At 42.7% G+C, this 21,749-nt stretch overlaps 1 protein-coding gene across 2 annotated transcripts in view; it reads right to left on the minus strand.

The window, feature by feature from the left end:
- Positions 1 to 21,749, minus strand: part of MAPK11 (mitogen-activated protein kinase 11) — a 72,199-nt gene that overhangs the window by 31,704 nt on the left and 18,746 nt on the right. The window contains exons 2-3 of one of the 2 annotated variants that reach the window (XM_063927158.1): positions 6,639 to 6,768; positions 248 to 306 (exon numbers count right to left, since the gene is read on the minus strand). In XM_063927158.1, coding sequence (XP_063783228.1) covers positions 248 to 306; positions 6,639 to 6,768 — 189 coding nt within the window. The remainder of the gene's footprint in view (positions 1 to 247; positions 307 to 6,638; positions 6,769 to 21,749) is intronic. The other variant, XM_063927159.1, reaches the window with a different exon arrangement.

Consider the following 21,749-nt stretch of genomic DNA (forward strand, 5'->3'; position numbering starts at 1 on the left):
CTGGACTTTTCTGCAGAGAAAATACCTGGTGGTAAGGGAGGGATGTGTTATATAGGAGAGGGGGAATCATTATAAAAAGAGGTAATACCGTAGTATTATTGTCAGAACTTGTGCTGTTTAAATTTGAACAAAGCTAGTTTTTCACAATACTTCCAGAATTAATAGCAATGTTTTAAGAGCTTTCTTTCAACTTTCTAAACTCTTCATTTTCACCATGGCATCATATACAGATGGAGCCAATACTCACACTTCATTAAAGGTTTCAACAGAAGTAGATGGGGTAAATACATCCAGCAGACCTATTACCTGCAAAACAAACACAAAAAGTACTTTTAATACGCACATTCCTTTTATGGAAAGTGTTCTTTGTCCTTTTGGGTTTTAAACACTTAAGCTTATAAATAGTTGATGTACATATTTCAAGTAAAAAAGGAAAATCTGACCAGATACTTTTTAAATATGACATCCCCTCAGCTCCCTAACTCATTAAACCAGGCATTCCCAACCACGGTCCTCAAGGCACACCAACAGTGCAGGTTTTAATGATATCCAGGCTGCAGCACAGATGGTTAAATCAAAATAACTGAGGTACTAATTAAGTCACCTGTGTTCAAGCTTGGATATCACTAATACCTGCACTGTTCGTGTGCCTTGAGGACCGTGGTTGGGAATGCCTGCATTAAACCGTGATACCTGATGTCTTACAAGTCACCAACTAGTTGGCTTCTACCCACTTCAAAATCCTACTGCTGCAGGCTCACAGGGAATTCAAAATTTGGGGTGTATGGTTTGTCATATACCATAAAATGATACTTGACATTTGTGGCAGAATGTCTTACTATTTTAGCTATTTTCTTTTTGTAATCAGTCTGTTCCCTTTGATGAAATATGCCTCAACAGATACCTTTTTTGATAGAGTGGTCCATTTACTAAACCTTGGAGAGAGATAAAGTACCAGCTAATCAGCACCTGTTATTTTTCAAACTCATCATGTAAAATGGCAGTTAAGAGTTGGTTAACTGGTACCTCATCTCTCTACAAATTTAGTAAAAAGACCCCATATTGTTAAAAAGTGCTCTAATTAAAGCCACAACACAATGCAAATAGAGTCACTGAGGGGCCGTGATGATGTGAAAAGCACCGTCACACCCTAGGACCAGAAACATAGGCAAGTATGCATACTTCTCCAACCTTTGACAAACATGAAACAATAGATAGGCTGAGATTTCACATGGTACCATTTATAAGTGTCTATTATCTAAGCTACAATCTTCTGTGTAGTGTTTTCACTAGTGCTAGTCTAGCTTTTGAGTCACAAAATGCTGATTTACTAAAACTTCTAAGGAAAAAAAAAAAGGGTCAGATGTTGCCAATAACAGACAATCAGATTCCAGTGTTCATATATGTATTAAATTCTATAATACAAATCTACTTTTCCTTTTTAGAAGTTTTAGTAAATCTACATCTAGGTCTCACAGAATGATATACTTTACAATGTAGCCAATGGGTGGTACATGTCTAATTACATAGACAACATTCTTTAATGAACATGCAACCGTTTTATTGGTTCTAGTTTACAGTTGTTAACCCTACAATTTCTCATTGGATCTCTGATAAACAGAAGTCTGTTCTGCCATGTCGTTCACACATTTTTTTTTTATTTCTGTCTTTTGGTTCCCTCCCAAGTGAATTACATCTGTTCATCTTGGTGCCAACATTTATATACTCGTGTCAATATTTTTGCATTTATGGGGATGGGTATATTTGGGATTATGCACTGTTACTTTTATGGCTATTAGCGGATGTATATACTGGTCAAAGAAGTGTAAGACAAGTTCTAAAAAGTGAACTGACAAAGTTTTTTTTTCATTTTAATAAACAAAAACACTCGTAAACAGCAGTTGATACAGGTCATATTTTTATAAAGGATAACAACGAATACTGTGGAACAGCAACATCTGTACATGCCAAAGAGTGTTATGGTTATAAATATCACAAGCCACAGAAACCGGTTTATCAAGATATAAATAAGGAAATAAAAAAACAAAGAGAAAAATCAAAGAATAAACAACATCTAGCAAGGGATCCTGACAATGCTAGGACAGAAGTGTGGTGCTCAACGCTGGACCAGAAGGAGCTGTGCCCAGCAAGGGACAAGGACACTATTAAGAGGAAGCACTGTCGGAAATTGGAGAACCGATTCGTGAGGAGTTCTGCACTGCTCGAAATAGGCCCCTGTTGGTGTTCTATGGCAAGCTTGAATCTACACAGATTCAAGCTCAACTATTAAAAATGCAGCAACTGGAATTTGGCGTACTCTTTAAGCCAAATCGAGTCAGAGCAGGGATGCTGGGGAACAAGTTAGTCAATGGAAAGAAAGGAAAGACCACCTCCTGAATAAGAGAGACCCGAACACTGGAGAGAAGAGTCAATCCAAAAAGAAGTTGAGCTCACCAAGCTCGGCAGATTTGGTTAGGCAGTTGCATATTACTGGTGTCTCTGAGCTACTGAAGTTGAGCATTAGGCCCTTGCCCCCATCAGAGACTGGTAGAAGCCCAAAGGCGGCATTTTAGTTTATCGGGCATTAGGCCTGCCTTGCACAGAAAACCTCGTATTTAGGATTATTTTCAGATGCAGGGTAGGGTAGGACACGTTTTTTAGGACATCAGGTTCTGATCAGCACTACCAGCATAATAGTGTCATGGGTACTAGACTTACTACACTAGAATGATAAATACGCCAGGACCCAAATCTCTTGCCTACTGGGTGTTAGATCCTAGGTAGACAAAGGTACAGGTCTAGAGAGGCAGTATCAGTTGTGCCCGGTTATTTTTCTAGCCAAAAATTGCACCATTTTTCCAACAAAACAATAGAGTCCCAGAACCTGTAACCAGTGTTACTCCTCAGTCATCCTTCAGATTTCCACTGTCAAAATCCCATGAAAGGTAGGCTATTGGTATAATTCCTAATTGACCATCATATTGTCTGTACACTCCCTGTATTATTCTGCATTGTGTTAGGTAGAGTATTGCTGATTAGTGTGTTACAACTACACCCAGCCGTTTGTTGTATACACAAGGCTATTTTAGTGTTATAGGGCCCTTGTGTGATTGTGTAGTAGTTAGGCTAGGGTGGGTTACATACACTGTCTAGGACACTGCACTGTAGTTACAGGAGGAGGCCTGTGGGTATGTTTTGTCACAGGTGCGATGCTGCAGAGAGACTCTAAACAAGGGGAAAAGGATTAACATGTTAAGTGTTTCTATGTTTGTCCGTCTTTCTTTCTGTTGCAGATCCCCGAGTAACCCCATCGCCCAGAATGGCTGCTGAAATTGATACGGTGGCTCCATGTTTTGTGTGTATTGCAGAGATGTGGAACCTTTGGCCCTCCAGCTGTTGTTGAACTACACATCCCAGCATGCCTTGAAATAGTTTGAGCATGGCCAAATAGCAGAACTGTAGCAGGGCATGCTGGGATGTGTAGTTCAGCAGGAGTGCCAAAGGTTCCCCACCCCTGGTGTATGGGATCGCAGCTGTAGGCACACCCTGAAAACCGCTGTTACACATCTGCTTTTATTACTCCATGTTACCTCCCCCAAACAGTCTCTGACTGCCAATCATATAGCTATGGTACCTTGGTGCATACACAGTGCAACGGTGACGCATGCGCAGTCAGATGATAATCACTCAACTCCATAAATAAGCACTGCATACAGCTCTGAATCATGTCCATTCTGCTATCATTTTACAACTACTTTCGATGCTTTTGGGCTATTTTTTTATGAATTTGTGTTTTGTAGACTGCTCCAATTTTCAGTTATTAACATGGTTCTACATGGGATGCAGTAGTTATGTCAACACCACAATGTCAACATTTTTGAAATAGACCTGAAACATCTGAAATGTTGACATGTGAAACTCCGCCATTCTCAGAATGCCGACAGTTGGGGTTAGACTGCAGCAGAGGAAAGCTAGGGTTAGGCACTAGAGTGAGCAATTGCGATATTCACAAGCGGAAACGCTGCAAGATCAGCTAGAAGTCACTGTCAGCTGACTGCTGCACCAGGTAAGTCACCAGCAGTAGGCATGCGAGTGGCAGAATTGGACCATGGAACATTCTGTGCTGCTTCTTTACTACAGAGCTGCTGGGCACTAGCACCCGAAGACGCAACCTGCAATTCCTGCTACTGCACGTGTAGCTCCCTGCTGCATCTTTCTCCTACAGCGTTTGGCTTAACGGATGTGTCCCCGAGTATCTCCAAGTGTGAAAACCCATAGATACCCCAATATCCACTGTGCCGCCACTGGGCATATTATATAAATCCTGCTGCCATAACTGCATCTAGTCACTAGTGTTTACTACCAGGCTCACTACAGATACATACCCTTTATAACTCTCCAGACTGCAACTGGCTCATTTCCTGAAATCTGTACCAAGTTTTCTTTTACATCATGTGGGCAGCCAGGTGCATGAACACTGTTTACCTGAAGAAAAGATGGCACCAAGATGTCCTATGGGAATAAGGCAAGCTAATGGAGGCAGTATGATGCTCTGGGCAATGTTCTGCTGACAAAATCTTGGGTCCTGCCATTCATGTGGATGTTGCTTTGACAAGTACCACCTATCTAACCATTGTTGCAGATCAACTAATCCCTTCAGGGCAACAGTATTCCCTGATGGCAGTGGCCTCCAAATTCCTACAAAAATCAATCAGGCATATGTTGGATATGCTGGAAAAATAAGTCCGAGCCATGGAGGCAACACCTTCCAACTTACAGGACTTAAAGGATCTGCTGCGAATGCCTTGGTGGTAGATACCACAGGACACCTTCAGAGGTCCTACTCAGTCCAGAGTTGTTTTGACAGCACAAGGGGAACCTACACAATATTAGGCAGGTGGTTTTAATGTTGTGGCTTATCAGGGTATTTGTGAGATATTACTTGTTAATGTTAGATCATTTTTTTTTTTAATTGATTGAAATTTTGTTTTATGCGTTGTCTATATTTGTTGGTGGATTTAATAGATTTAGGTTCAACTAACCTTGCGTATTTTCCTAACTGTTGCTAGAGAGTATTTTGTATGCTAGATTTAGGTATCCTTCTCTTAGAAGTGGCTGGGTGTGCTCATGCAGGGATATATATTAAAATATATTGGAGCATCTTACATAGGGATTTAAAAAAAAAAACTAAATTATCTGTAATCAATACTCAACCATTTAGATAAATCCCTAGATGAAGTGTTAAATATAATTTTATAGAAGGATAAAGTGGCCAAAACAATTATCTCAGGCCATCTATTTTCCACAGCAACCGCTAGCAGCAGAGTATTGCTTACTAATACATCTTCGGTGGAATGGATATTAGATTAAGATCTGTCCATTTTTTTATATAATTATTGCCTTACTTAGAAAAGGCAATACACATCTTTAGACAGGGCTCTAAAGATGTTTTTCAGACAAACATTCTGTACATTTGCACATTCTCAAATATGATTAATATAATTATAATCTCTCACACTAGGAGCAGTTTGTATAGTGCAGGAACAATAAAGCTATGTCACATTCTGATTTATTAGACCATTAGTCTAATTAGTTTAGCCATTATAAAAATGATGGACCTTAACAAAAGGGGTCAAGCTCTGCTTTAAGAATGACCTTTAGAAGAGGAAATTGTATTCCTTTTACCATAACGGCACACCACACACGCAGTGCCCCTAAATCTACTAGGAAGACCAACAGAGAGACAACAGATTATGCTAAGGCAGATTTCCTCAGCAAGATGACGAAAGGAACTAGAGTGTATACCAGGAAGATACATTAGGGAGATAGTGGCGCATCATATTCAAGCATGAGTTACCTTCAGTCAATAAATTACCACAGTTCTATACATAGAGAAACAAACTAACAGTAAAACAATATTTTCTTTTAAAGAGAATATCCAGTAGAATTTGGAGTTCTCTCACTTGGATTCAAAAATATTGAAATTTTGGAGAGGCTGCCATAGGGGTATCCTACAAATTACATTACATGACAAAAGTGAATTTACTGGGCAAACTAAAGGAATATTTTAATTAGCCCATCACCAGGAGTCCAGGATTAGAGAGGAGACAAGACAACTCCTTCCAGTCACATTTTGATGTTTCAAAGAATGAATTTGGTTGTAGCCCGAATCTCACCACGTGTACACACCTTAAAAATACTCATGTGACATTTATGGGGGAGAACTTCGCATTAGATCCCCCACCCTAATTTTTTTTTCTAATCCACAGGATTTTATATAGCACCAGTTAATTTCCAGTTAATATGCTGTTATCAACTAGTTTATGTTTAAGTGCACTCATTTAAAAAAAATCCTTTTAGCATCAAGTGTATTATTTGGTGGATTTCCTACTACATTATTGCTGAAGATAAGCTTTGCTTTGACTTCAGACTGTTTATTCATACTTATCTGTGGCTTCAATGACCTTAGTTATTTTTTGATTATTCTTCAGCCAAGGTCCTTGGACAGCATAACCTAGTAAATACTAAATACATTGCAGACAGTAAAATGTATGGGCGCATATACAAAGACATTGAACTCCCTTGTGCAGCAGGGATTATATATATATCACAAGTGCCACGGCAGAGGAGTATCTTACATTTTCATGCTTCATGTGCTTGAGCAAACGCAGCTCCCGATAAGTCCGTCGTGCATATACTAGCGACTGAAACGGCCTCGACAGCTTTTTTACTGCCACCTTTTGCCTGGTCTTGGTATCATATGTAGAGCTAGAACAATAAGAAAAAAAAAAAAAAAAGAAAGCAATACAGTTACAAAGGTTAAAGTGAGTTGTATAATATGTTTTTATACTCACTTTTCCCAGGTAATGAAAAAAAAGAGATAACAGCACTCAATTTTGGAGATTAAAAAACGAATATTTAATCTTAATAAAGCTTATCCTTTTTCTTACTTTAATAATCTTCAACTATACCAAATCCAGTCTTCTGCCACATGATCCTTATTTCAGTGTCATCTGCTGATGTAGCTATGTTTATTTACCCTGTACTTGTCCTATACTGTCATCAACTGTAAGTTGCTGTTTTCCTGCTTGATTATTTGTTTATGTACTCTGTAATTGGGCGCTGCGGAACCCCTGTGGCGCCATATAAATAAAGGATAACAATAAAGATTCCATTGCATACAGACTGACAGCTGTCGGTCTATATGCAATGGAATCTTTATGAAGATTAAATAATTTTTATTCTCCAAAAGTGAGTAATGGCATCTCTTTTCTTCATTACCTGGGAAAAAGTGAGTGTTAATATTAACCCTTTTTTGACCTTGCTCCCCCACTTTTTTGTTCGTTCACCGAGTGCTGATAGAGATCTCTCTCTATATATATCTATATCTCTATATCCTGGTCAGTGAAAATAGACCTGGCACCTACAAAAAGTGCAGTGAGAACCTCCTGAATCAGTGCAGACTGGATACAGTTCACTTCTTTTGTATCATTCAGTTGTGCAAGTGTGTCCTGATACACAATCCTTTCCTTCCATGTGGCGCGAGAAGCTAGACACAATTCCTGGCCTGCGTACTTTGCTATTGTTTCCTTATTCTTGCATCTTTGTTTGTAAATGGTGTACTAAGTACATATATCCCCATACACCATATGGCGTAAAGACACGTGGTGTGAGACACTAAAACGTTTCAAGAGTAGTAGTGCTCACACCGGAGACCTTTTCACACATATTCAGACTCCGTTGCACACAGATGTACAAATGTCGCAGACACCAATGGTCTGTGTACGCTTGCAATGCAGTTTTGTTGCTTGCATTTTATTTATGCGTATGAGACGCAGTTGCGCTAGACCTGGCCTGCCAATGGTCGCTTATTTGATGTGACTGAAGAAAAATGTAAAAAGGACACATCTCTAGGATTAGTGTTTTCTCTTGGCTAAGAAGCAACGTGTGTGGCAAGATCAATGGGGCTATATGGAAGAATTTGAGGATAGGTGTATGTTGTCACATCTGCATCTTATTCCAAATATACGATGGCTGGTGTTTTTCCAGCTAGGATGGAAGTAATTAAATTCTAAGAATGGAGCAATTGGAGAGTTATGAACATTAGTGCTTTTTAGATGGAAAGGCACCTGCCTGACAAGACCCAGACACGATCCTGAAATAAACAGAATGCCTTAAGCTGGTAACAAAACGTATTGAACTTTTTTTTCTTCTTCTTCTTCAACAGACGTAGCATAAAACTATCGTAGTACAACAAAAATAATTATGGAAGACAGATTTCAGAAACTCAAAAGGCATGATCAGCATTTGCACACCACAAAACACACTGATTTAGCCCTAGTCCACTTCAGTGGTGGGCAACAGGCAGCCCTCCAAGCCTTCACTTGCAGTGTAGCACAGGTTTAACACATCTGCTGATATGTTATTACAGAAAGTTTTCTCCAACATTAAAAAGGTATGAATTTAAGTTCCTACTAAAATTAAGAGTACATGTGCAGCCCTTACAAAGGTTAGAGGGCTGTCCAATGTGACCCTGAAAGTGGATCAGGGGCCTAGCATGGACTTATATATAGAGATGAGCGCCTGAAATTTTTCGGGTTTTGTGTTTTGGTTTTGGGTTCGGTTCCGCGGCCGTGTTTTGGGTTCGAACGCGTTTTGGCAAAACCTCACCGAATTTTTTTTGTCGGATTCGGGTGTGTTTTGGATTCGGGTGTTTTTTTCAAAAAACACTAAAAAACAGCTTAAATCATAGAATTTGGGGGTCATTTTGATCCCAAAGTATTATTAACCTCAAAAACCATAATTTACACTCATTTTCAGTCTATTCTGAATACCTCACACCTCACAATATTATTTTTAGTCCTAAAATTTGCACCGAGGTCGCTGTGTGAGTAAGATAAGCGACCCTAGTGGCCGACACAAACACCGGGCCCATCTAGGAGTGGCACTGCAGTGTCACGCAGGATGTCCCTTCCAAAAAACCCTCCCCAAACAGCACATGACGCAAAGAAAAAAAGAGGCGCAATGAGGTAGCTGTGTGAGTAAGATTAGCGACCCTAGTGGCCGACACAAACACCGGGCCCATCTAGGAGTGGCACTGCAGTGTCACGCAGGATGGCCCTTCCAAAAAACCCTCCCCAAACAGCACATGACGCAAAGAAAAAAAGAGGCGCAATGAGGTAGCTGACTGTGTGAGTAAGATTAGCGACCCTAGTGGCCGACACAAACACCGGGCCCATCTAGGAGTGGCACTGCAGTGTCACGCAGGGTGTCCCTTCCAAAAAACCCACCCCAATCAGCACATGATGCAAAGAAAAAGAAAAGAAAAAAGAGGTGCAAGATGGAATTATCCTTGGGCCCTCCCACCCACCCTTATGTTGTATAAACAAAACAGGACATGCACACTTTAACCAACCCATCATTTCAGTGACAGGGTCTGCCACACGACTGTGACTGATATGACGGGTTGGTTTGGACCCCCCCCAAAAAAGAAGCAATTAATCTCTCCTTGCACAAACTGGCTCTACAGAGGCAAGATGTCCACCTCATCTTCACCCTCCGATATATCACCGTGTACATCCCCCTCCTCACAGATTATCAATTCGTCCCCACTGGAATCCACCATCTCAGCTCCCTGTGTACTTTGTGGAGGCAATTGCTGCTGGTCAATGTCTCCGCGGAGGAATTGATTATAATTCATTTTAATGAACATCATCTTCTCCACATTTTCTGGATGTAACCTCGTACGCCGATTGCTGACAAGGTGAGCGGCGGCACTAAACACTCTTTCGGAGTACACACTTGTGGGAGGGCAACTTAGGTAGAATAAAGCCAGTTTGTGCAAGGGCCTCCAAATTGCCTCTTTTTCCTGCCAGTATAAGTACGGACTGTGTGACGTGCCTACTTGGATGCGGTCACTCATATAATCCTCCACCATTCTATCAATGTTGAGAGAATCATATGCAGTGACAGTAGACGACATGTCCGTAATCGTTGTCAGGTCCTTCAGTCCGGACCAGATGTCAGCATCAGCAGTCGCTCCAGACTGCCCTGCATCACCGCCAGCGGGTGGGCTCGGAATTCTGAGCCTTTTCCTCGCACCCCCAGTTGCGGGAGAATGTGAAGGAGGAGATGTTGACAGGTCGCGTTCCGCTTGACTTGACAATTTTGTCACCAGCAGGTCTTTCAACCCCAGCAGACCTGTGTCTGCCGGAAAGAGAGATCCAAGGTAGGCTTTAAATCTAGGATCGAGCACGGTGGCCAAAATGTAGTGCTCTGATTTCAACAGATTGACCACCCGTGAATCCTTGTTAAGCGAATTAAGGGCTGCATCCACAAGTCCCACATGCCTAGCGGAATCGCTCCGTGTTAGCTCCTCCTTCAATGCCTCCAGCTTCTTCTGCAAAAGCCTGATGAGGGGAATGACCTGACTCAGGCTGGCAGTGTCTGAACTGACTTCACGTGTGGCAAGTTCAAAGGGCATCAGAACCTTGCACAACGTTGAAATCATTCTCCACTGCACTTGAGACAGGTGCATTCCACCTACTATATCGTGCTCAATTGTATAGGCTTGAATGGCCTTTTGCTGCTCCTCCAACCTCTGAAGCATATAGAGGGTTGAATTCCACCTCGTTACCACTTCTTGCTTCAGATGATGGCAGGGCAGGTTCAGTAGTTTTTGGTGGTGCTCCAGTTTTCTGTACGTGGTGCCTGTACGCCGAAAGTGTCCCGCAATTCTTCTCGCCACCGACAGCATCTCTTGCACGGCCCTGTCGTTTTTTAAAAAATTCTGCACCACCAAATTCAAGGTATGTGCAAAACATGGGACGTGCTGGAATTGGCCCAGATTTAATGCACACACAATATTGCTGGCGTTGTCCGATGCCACAAATCCACAGGAGAGTCCAATTGGGGTAAGCCATTCCGCGATGATCTTCCTCAGTTGCCGTAAGAGGTTTTCAGCTGTGTGCGTATTCTGGAAAGCGGTGATACAAAGCGTAGCCTGCCTAGGAAAGAGTTGGCGTTTGCGAGATGCTGCTACTGGTGCCGCCGCTGCTGTTCTTGCGGCGGGAGTCCATACATCTACCCAGTGGGCTGTCACAGTCATATAGTCCTGACCCTGCCCTGCTCCACTTGTCCACATGTCCGTGGTTAAGTGGACATTGGGTACAACTGCATTTTTTAGGACACTGGTGAGTCTTTTTCTGACGTCCGTGTACATTCTCGGTATCGCCTGCCTAGAGAAGTGGAACCTAGATGGTATTTGGTAACGGGGGCACACTGCCTCAATAAATTGTCTAGTTCCCTGTGAACTAACGGCGGATACCGGACGCACGTCTAACACCAACATAGTTGTCAAGGACTCAGTTATCCGCTTTGCAGTAGGATGACTGCTGTGATATTTCATCTTCCTCGCAAAGGACTGTTGAACAGTCAATTGCTTACTGGAAGTAGTACAAGTGGGCTTACGACTTCCCCTCTGGGATGACCATCGACTCCCAGCGGCAACAACAGCAGCGCCAGCAGCAGTAGGCGTTACACGCAAGGATGCATCGGAGGAATCCCAGGCAGGAGAGGACTCGTCAGACTTGCCAGTGACATGGCCTGCAGGACTATTGGCATTCCTGGGGAAGGAGGAAATTGACACTGAGGGAGTTGGTGGGGTGGTTTGCGTGAGCTTGGTTACAAGAGGAAGGGATTTACTGGTCAGTGGACTGCTTCCGCTGTCACCCAAAGTTTTTGAACTTGTCACTGACTTATTATGAATGCGCTGCAGGTGACGTATAAGGGAGGATGTTCCGAGGTGGTTAACGTCCTTACCCCTACTTATTACAGCTTGACAAAGGGAACACACGGCTTGACACCTGTTGTCCGCATTTGTGGTGAAATACCTCCACACCGAAGAGCTGATTTTTTTGGTATTTTCACCTGGCATGTCAACGGCCATATTCCTCCCACGGACAACAGGTGTCTCCCCGGGTGCCTGACTTAAACAAACCACCTCACCATCAGAATCCTCCTGGTCAATTTCCTCCCCAGCGCCAGCAACACCCATATCCTCCTCATCCTGGTGTACTTCAACACTGACATCTTCAATCTGACTATCAGGAACTGGACTGCGGGTGCTCCTTCCAGCACTTGCAGGGGGCATGCAAATAGTGGAAGGCGCATGCTCTTCACGTCCAGTGTTGGGAAGGTCAGGCATCGCAAACGACACAATTGGACTCTCCTTGTGGATTTGGGATTTCAAAGAACGCACAGTTCTTTGCGGTGCTTTTGCCAGCTTGAGTCTTTTCAGTTTTCTAGCGAGAGGCTGAGTGCTTCCATCCTCATGTGAAGCTGAACCACTAGCCATGAACATAGGCCAGGGCCTCAGCCGTTCCTTGCCACTCCGTGTGGTAAATGGCATATTGGCAAGTTTACGCTTCTCCTCCGACAATTTTATTTTAGGTTTTGGAGTCCTTTTTTTTCTGATATTTGGTGTTTTGGATTTGACATGCTCTGTACTATGACATTGGGCATCGGCCTTGGCAGACGACGTTGCTGGCATTTCATCGTCTCGGCCATGACTAGTGGCAGCAGCTTCAGCACGAGGTGGAAGTGGATCTTGATCTTTCCCTAATTTTGGAACCTCAACTTTTTTGTTCTCCATATTTTATAGGCAGAACTAAAAGGCACCTCAGGTAAACAATGGAGATGGATGGATTGGATACTAGTATACAATTATGGACGGACTGCCACGGTTAGGTGGTATAAAAAAACCACGGTTAGGTGGTATATATTATAATAATAATACAATTATGGATGGACGGACTGCCTGCCGACTGCCGACACAGAGGTAGCCACAGCCGTGAACTACCGCACTGTACACTGGTTGATAAAGAGATAGTAGTATACTCGTAACAATTAGGATGACACTATGACGGTATAAAGAATGAAAAAAAAACCACGGTTAGGTGGTAGGTATATAATAATAAATAATACAATTCTGGTCGGACGGACTGCCTGCCGTGTGCCGACACAGAGGTAGCCACAGCCGTGAACTACCGCACTGTACACTGGTTGATAAAGAGATAGTAGTATACTCGTAACAATTAGGATGACACTATGACGGTATAAAGAATGAAAAAAAAAACCACGGTTAGGTGGTAGGTATATAATAATAAATAATACAATTCTGGTCGGACGGACTGCCTGCCGTGTGCCGACACAGAGGTAGCCACAGCCGTGAACTACCGCACTGTACACTGGTTGATAAAGAGATAGTAGTATACTCGTAACAATTAGGATGACACTATGACGGTATAAAGAATGAAAAAAAAACCACGGTTAGGTGGTAGGTATATAATAATAAATAATACAATTCTGGTCGGACGGACTGCCTGCCGTGTGCCGACACAGAGGTAGCCACAGCCGTGAACTACCGCACTGTACACTGGTTGATAAAGAGATAGTAGTATACTCGTAACAATTAGGATGACACTATGACGGTATAAAGAATGAAAAAAAAACCACGGTTAGGTGGTAGGTATATAATAATAAATAATACAATTCTGGTCGGACGGACTGCCTGCCGTGTGCCGACACAGAGGTAGCCACAGCCGTGAACTACCGCACTGTACACTGGTTGATAAAGAGATAGTAGTATACTCGTAACAATTAGGATGACACTATGACGGTATAAAGAATGAAAAAAAAAAACCACGGTTAGGTGGTAGGTATATAATAATAAATAATACAATTCTGGTCGGACGGACTGCCTGCCGTGTGCCGACACAGAGGTAGCCACAGCCGTGAACTACCGCACTGTACACTGGTTGATAAAGAGATAGTAGTATACTCGTAACAATTAGGATGACACTATGACGGTATAAAGAATGAAAAAAAAAACCACGGTTAGGTGGTAGGTATATAATAATAAATAATACAATTCTGGTCGGACGGACTGCCTGCCGTGTGCCGACACAGAGGTAGCCACAGCCGTGAACTACCGCACTGTACACTGGTTGATAAAGAGATAGTAGTATACTCGTAACAATTAGGATGACACTATGACGGTATAAAGAATGAAAAAAAAAACCACGGTTAGGTGGTAGGTATATAATAATAAATACTACAATTCTGGTCGGACGGACTGCCTGCCGTGTGCCGACACAGAGGTAGCCACAGCCGTGAACTACCGCACTGTACACTGGTTGATAAAGAGATAGTAGTATACTCGTAACAATTAGGATGACACTATGACGGTATAAAGAATGAAAAAAAAACCACGGTTAGGTGGTAGGTATATAATAATAAATAATACAATTCTGGTCGGACGGACTGCCTGCCGTGTGCCGACACAGAGGTAGCCACAGCCGTGAACTACCGCACTGTACACTGGTTGATAAAGAGATAGTAGTATACTCGTAACAATTAGGATGACACTATGACGGTATAAAGAATGAAAAAAAAACCACGGTTAGGTGGTAGGTATATAATAATAAATAATACAATTCTGGTCGGACGGACTGCCTGCCGTGTGCCGACACAGAGGTAGCCACAGCCGTGAACTACCGCACTGTACTGTGTCTGCTGCTAATATAGACTGGTTGATATTTAAAGAGATATTAGTAGTATACAACAATACTATACTGGTGGTCAGGCACTGGTCACCACTCCTGCAGCAAAAGTGTGCACTGTTAATTAATATAATTGTACTCCTGGCTCCTGCTAACAACCTGCAGTGCTCCCCAGTCTCCCCCACAATTAATTATAAGCTTTTAATTTATACATTGATGACTGTGCAGCACACTGGGCTGAGCTGAGTGCACACAGACTGAGTCACACTGTGTGACTGACTGTGCTGTGTATCGTTTTTTTTTCCAGGCAGAGAACGGATATAGCAGAGAGAAGTGAACGGATATATTATATTAAATAAAAGTTAACTAGCAACTGCACTGGTCACTGACTGTGGTAAACTAACTCTGTCTGCGACTCTGCACAATCTCTCTCTCTCTATCTAATCTATCTCTATTCTAATGGAGAGGACGCCAGACACGTCCTCTCCCTATCAATCTCAATGCACGAGTGAAAATGGCGGCGACGCGCGGCTCCTTATATAGAATCCGAGTCTCGCGATAGAATCCGAGCCTCGCGAGAATCCGACAGCGTCATGATGACGTTCGGGCGCGCTCGGGTTAACCGAGCAAGGCGGGAAGATCCGAGTCGCTCGGACCCGTAAAAAAAAACATGAAGTTCGGGCGGGTTCGGATTCCGAGGAACCGAACCCGCTCATCTCTACTTATATACAGTAGTCCAGAGACGTGTGGTGTAGCAAGTGGCTCAGGAGGTACTGGCTAGTACCAGAGCCAGATTTACACACAATTTATGAGCCAAAGGGTGCATGTGGGCATTATAGACAGATGCAGCAGTATATACTGCTGGAAATTTGGCGAATTTTGATCAGAGATGTGCAGAAAAGATAGGTAGGGGATGCTATGCCTCACCTGTCAGATTTTTTCCTCCAGAGTTTTGACTATAAAAATGATAAGAATAATGCAAAGAAGATATTTCTAATATGTTCTTTGTATTTTTCATATACTTTATACAGTCAAACCTCTGCTTTACACGTTAGTATGACAGGAAAGGCTCTGCCTCACCGCACGTCACCGCAGTAGTCCACTAAATGCACTTTAATATACACTTCTATACTCTCGGGAGGCAATGCCAAAAACAAGTGCACCCATTTCCAGAAGAGGTCCTCACACATCTAGTCTCAATTAGCTGTGTGGTGTGAGACACCTGATGCAATTGAATGTGCCTCTTAGTCACAATGCAATAAGACTAAACTGCTTCACATGACAGCACAGATTGATACACGACACTTGTGTATACGTGTGCAAAAGGAGTCTGTATATGAAGCACAACGGAACTTGTCGTGAAAAAAAGCTGTGCCCACTGCATCCTAGCACCTTGCATAAAGATTCAGAATTGCGCAAAAGTGTTGCATATCAAATATATTACAGCAATCTTATGAAGCAGCTTTGTTACACTGAATAACAATTAAGTAGCACATTCAAACATAAATGGCGCTAAAAAGATGTTCGATGCAAGCAGAATCACGCGTGAGCTGGCACACCGGGTAGGGGTCTTAGGTACAGCTGTACAAAAATGTAAATGCTACATCAAAGTCCACTCTTTTACCTCTTTTGAGAAACCCTTATAGCTTACATCCATTTTCTCCTAAAATGTCCCTCAGTTTAACCTCATTTATACAGTAGCTTATATTGATCAGTTTGGGTAAATTGGGACTGCCTTTATTACATGTGGCTCTTGTGTATCTTGGAAGATTGTCATTACTTTAGGCAAAGGGTGCCTAGGAATTCTGTTCTCTGCCAAGAAGGTACAAAATGGATCCCATTAAAACATGAAATGGAGCAGATTAAAGGGCATTGAGTCTTACTGGAGAAAAGAGCGCTATATATCAAATTATTCTTATTATTTATTATTATTATTATAAACTAGCCACATGTTGACTCCATGGTCTGTTCTCCTGTATAAAAAGTGTCTACAGTTATTCAATTACAGACCTGTATTCAACCTGCAGGATGTAGATAATAGTAATTCCTGATTACAGCTCCAAAGGGGCAATATAGCTGTGCTAGTAACACCAATCCAATACTTAATCTCCACTGCTCACTTTAATTATCCTGATTTGCAAAATTATACTTTACCTGGTTTGTTCGTCATAAATGACCTCCTGTGTGATTATGCTTTATATACTGTATCTAGCTGTTCATGAAAAGTTCTAATTGTTAATGCAGGCTGTGAGAAATTACAAGAATTCCAATAACTGATATCTGCAAACAGGGAGCAATTAACCCATCAACAAGGGAAATGCTAATTGAATTATGTTGCAAAACAACCTGAAGAGAAAAAGATCTGTACATTTTGTCACTTGACATATTGTACCAAACCTGCAGTTAACATATGGCACAATCTTGTTTACAGAATAGAGCAAAATCTTTACCACTGTAAACTAGGACTAAATGTGGGTACACTCAGGTTCTGGGCTGACCAGGTAAATGCTTCCGGTCCCGGAGGTCGACTGTGTAGCACATAAGATGCGACCTTCCAATCCTGGCCGTTGCAGGAGCGTTACAAGCCATTTATCAACTAACGATTTTACATCAGCACATCGTACATACCTGTATAACGGACGGCCCGTTCTACCGATATGGGGCCAACTATTATATAGGTGTGTAACCACTTTAAATCATAGATTATACCTATCCTTCTGTTACTACAGGCATTGCACTCAGTAAAAGTAAGCCTATGTACTTTATATGGACATGTAGTCACTGGTAGTTGTATTTTATTATTTTTAATCTTAAGACATTTATATAGTCAAGCATGTCATATTGTTTTTCAAATGAAGATTTCGAAAGTATCTCACACATGTTGCGACAATGATAGTAATACTACTCTTGAGTATTTTATTAACACCCTTATTTTTGTATCACTTTCTAACACATAGCTCCTGCTCCTTTCTTATTAATACATTAACACTATAGTATTTCAATGGTGTGCTGACCTGGGGGTGGTTGGGCCTGAGACAACTTTGTGGGGTCCACGCCCTGGACTTATACTTAGTATTAGGGACCTCCAGCAATAGAGCCACTGTGAAGTGGCCTGGAGGCTTATCATTTTTGCAAAATATATGTAACTAAGAGCTCTACATTTTTTATTATTATATAGTGTATAGTTCTTGTTACTAAAAGCCCGCAGAGTGCATGGGAAAAATCCTTCTGTTTTTCTTGTCTAGAGTAACCCCCTCACGCAGCACCTGAGGAATGTTACCAGTTTGATTATAGCAGTTTGCCATTATATACGACGATGACAGTAAGCATTATCAGGTGTGCAGACAGTGTGATTGCAGGATGACCTATATTTGCAGTCTAATAGAAAACAGAGGATAACGAGTTGAACCGCATGAAACATAATATTAGCATAATTATTATTATTAGCAGTTTCTTATATAGCGCAGCATATTCCGTTGCGCTTTACAATTAGAACAACAATTATAGAACAAAACTGGGCAAAGACAGACAGACAGACAGAGGTAGGAAGGCCCTGCTCGCAAGCTTACAATCTATAGGGAAATAGGCATTGATACACAAGGATAGATGCTACCTGTTACATAATGGTTCCCCAGGTTGCTAGGTTCTTAATGGGTTGTATGATATGATCACCCAGCAATGTTGGAAGACAAAATGTGAGTTTATGTGGACTGTACAGAGGAGATGTAACTTGATAGGGAAGCTGTTAAGGTTATGTGGGTGGGTCTGAAATTTGGTAGGCTTGTCTGAAGAGATGAGTTTTCAGGGAACGTTTAAAGGTTTGGAGACTAAAGGAGAGTCTTATTGTGCGTGGGAGTGCATACCACAGAGTGGGTGAAGCCCGGGTAAAGTCCTGTAATTTTGAGTGGGAACAGGTAATACATGTGGATGAGAGACGCAGATCTTGTGCAGAGCGGAGAGGTCTGGTAGGGAGATATTTTGAGATGAGCGAGGAGATGTATGATGGTGCAGTTTGGTTAATAGCCTTGTATGTAAGTAAAAGTAATTTGAGAGCAGTGTGGGGCAAGTGCAAGATCTTCAGAAGGAATCCTTTGTACTCTTCCCAGAAATGCTCAAATTGGGCTGTTGTAGTGCTGCATGCAAGTCGGTCGTAATTACTCCTGCGTAGCGTGCAGGGAACTATATGCATTTACTCACCGGTGTGCTGAGATTTTTCCAGTGCACCTGCCCTCTATATCTGCAGGTTGAGCTTGATAGCCACCATCATCATCGGGGTGCACTTGCACCAGCTCTATACTAGGGGTAATGCTACGGATGGAAGAAGGTGTGTCTTAAGGTGTGTACACACAGAGCAATATGTCTCAGCGATTTTGACTATGTAGTTATGTAGCTAAGAAAGTTAGTGCATATCGCTCCGTGTGTACACAGTGAGCGATAGCGATGCGCGTCCCTGCCAGGTCGCTATTGCTGGGAAAAATAGACTGTGCATGCAAGTCAATTTTGATTAGGTTGCTGGAAAAGTAAAAGCATCTCCCTATTTAAATGAGTTAGTCAAAATCGCCGGTACAGATAGTCGAAATCGCCTACTACCAGTTCAAGGTAAATTGCTCATGGTCAAAATCGCTCCATGTGTACGGACCTTTACACTTCTGTCCAACTCAGCGTAGCCTGCAGTTCTGTTGACACGCTCCTTCTGAAGCGTGCCTACATGAGGATGCCACATTACAGACAAGTTAGGCAATACCCCCTCAGTCGCAAGTAGAGAGAAGACAGAAATGCATGAGACGCTGCATAGCCAGTACTTATTTATGATTAGTTCTGGAGCTTGCGCAGTGTGAAATACCACACAGATTTATATGCCAGTCACATCACTGCAGAGATTATAATGACCATCTACACCAAAAGCACACCTCAATTCTAATTCACTAAACGTGATAACACATGCAAGGAGGCGTAGATCCAACTTAAACTGAAAAGGACTTACTTATATATAGCATTCAAATAGCAGAACAATACTTACATTTAACGATTTGCCAGTTTCAAAATAACATTTAGGGTGAAAATGTATTAAGCCTTGGAGAGAGAGAGAGAGAAAAACTACCAGCCAATCAGCTCCTAACTGCCATGTTACAGGCAGTCATTGAAAAATGACAGAAGTTGATTGGCCGGTTCTTTAACTCTCTCTCCACGGCTTGATACATCTGCCCCTTTCATATTTAATTTGAAATACAGTTACAGTACTTAAACATATTATAGAATTGCATACCAACAAAAAAGTAAAAGGTTTTCAAGGTATAAAGAAAAAAAAGTTAGGCAGTTAATTTTCTGTATATAAGTGCATTTTCTGCCTCTAATAATGTAAACATAAAAAAGAGGTGCATATGAGGCTGAGGGGCAGATGTACTAAGGCTTGGATAAAGATACAATGGAGAGATATAAAGCACTAACCAATCAACTTTAAACTGTCATTTTACAGGCTGTGTTTGAAAAATGACAGTTAAGTCCTGTTTGGTTGGTTCTGGGTACACAATGGAGCGATGTCAGCCTGATATGGAACGACATATCACTCAGTGGGGGTAATTCAGAGTTGATCGCAGCAGCAAATTTGTTAGCAGTTAGGCAAAACCATGGGGGTCATTCAGAGTTGATCGCACGTAGCAACTTTTTGCTGCCCGTGCGATCAACTAGCTGCCGCCTATGGGGGAATGTATTTCTGCATAGCAGGGCTGCGAACGCTTGTGCAGCCCTGCTGTGCAAAAAAAAACAAAAAACGTTTCCTGTAAAAAGACCAGGGTAAGTGTTACTCACCCTGTGCGATCGATCCAGCGATGCAGGTCCCGGAATTGACGTCAGACAACCGCCCTCCAAACGCCTGAACACGCCTGCGTTGGACTCACCACTCCCCGAAAACGGTGAGTTGCCGCCTGGTTCCGCCTTCCTCCTGTCAAGCTGCGATTGATTTCCTTGCTAGCAGCGTTGCTGCATGGCAAAGGCCGTCGCCGGGCAACGACGCGCCTGTGCAATGCGGCCGCTGCGTATGTGCAGTTCCGACCCGATTGCACGACTGCGAGGAAGCGCAGTGAGCGATCGGGTCGGAATGACCCCCCCAAGTGCGCTGCAGGTGTGGCAGATAAAACATTTGCAGAGAGAGTTAGATTTGGGTGGATTATTTTGTTTCTGTGCAGGGTAAATACTGGCTGCTTTATTTTTACACTGCAATATAGATTTCAGTTTGAACACACCACACCCAAATCTAACTCTCTCTGCAAATGTTATATCTGCCCCCCCCCCCCCTGCAGTGCACATGGTTTTGCCCAACTGCTAACAAATTTGCTGCTGCGATCAACTCTGAATTAGGCCCATGGTCTGAAAAGGACACTCACTTTAAACTCAACTGGGGAAAGGCAGATGGGTTGTTTTCTAAAGGTGGGTACACACTAGTACAGTGATGGCGAACCTTGACACTCCAGCTGTTGTTGAACTACACATCCCAGCATGCCTTGTATCGGTTTTAGCATGGCCGAATAGCAATACTGTAGCAGGGCATGCTGGGATGTGTAGTTCAACAACAGCTGGAGTGTCAAGGTTAGCCATCACTGCACTAGTAGATATATCTGCAGATCAATTGATCTGCAGATATATCTATGGACGGATCGGGCAGTGTGCTGTGCATACACACTGCCCGATCCGTCGGGGACTGACGTCATGAACTGGGCGGGCGTGTACACACGCCCGACCAGTTCAGCTGTCAATCACCGCTGGCCGCCGCAGCATGTGTACGGGCGGTCGCCGACCGCCCCGTACACACACAGCGACGCGCCAATATATCGGTAGATATATTGGCCGTCGGCTGTGCTGCGCGGCCGACGCGATACGTCTGTGAACGACGGAGTTCACAGACGTATCGGCCGTACAGTGGTGAATACTTGGGGTAGGGGACTGCGCTAGTCCCTCTTTGTTCTACAGTAGCAGCAGGGAGAAAAAATAAGATTTTACTTACCGATAAATCTATTTCTCGTAGTCCGTAGTGGATGCTGGGACTCCGTCAGGACCATGGGGATTAGCGGCTCCGCAGGAGACAGGGCACAAAAATAAAAGCTTTAGGACTAGGTGGTGTGCACTGGCTCCTCCCCCTATGACCCTCCTCCAAGCCTCAGTTAGGATACTGTGCCCGGACGAGCGTACACA

Source organism: Pseudophryne corroboree, chromosome 6 (genome assembly GCF_028390025.1).
Source record: "Pseudophryne corroboree isolate aPseCor3 chromosome 6, aPseCor3.hap2, whole genome shotgun sequence".
Taxonomy (NCBI): Eukaryota; Metazoa; Chordata; class Amphibia; order Anura; family Myobatrachidae; genus Pseudophryne; species Pseudophryne corroboree.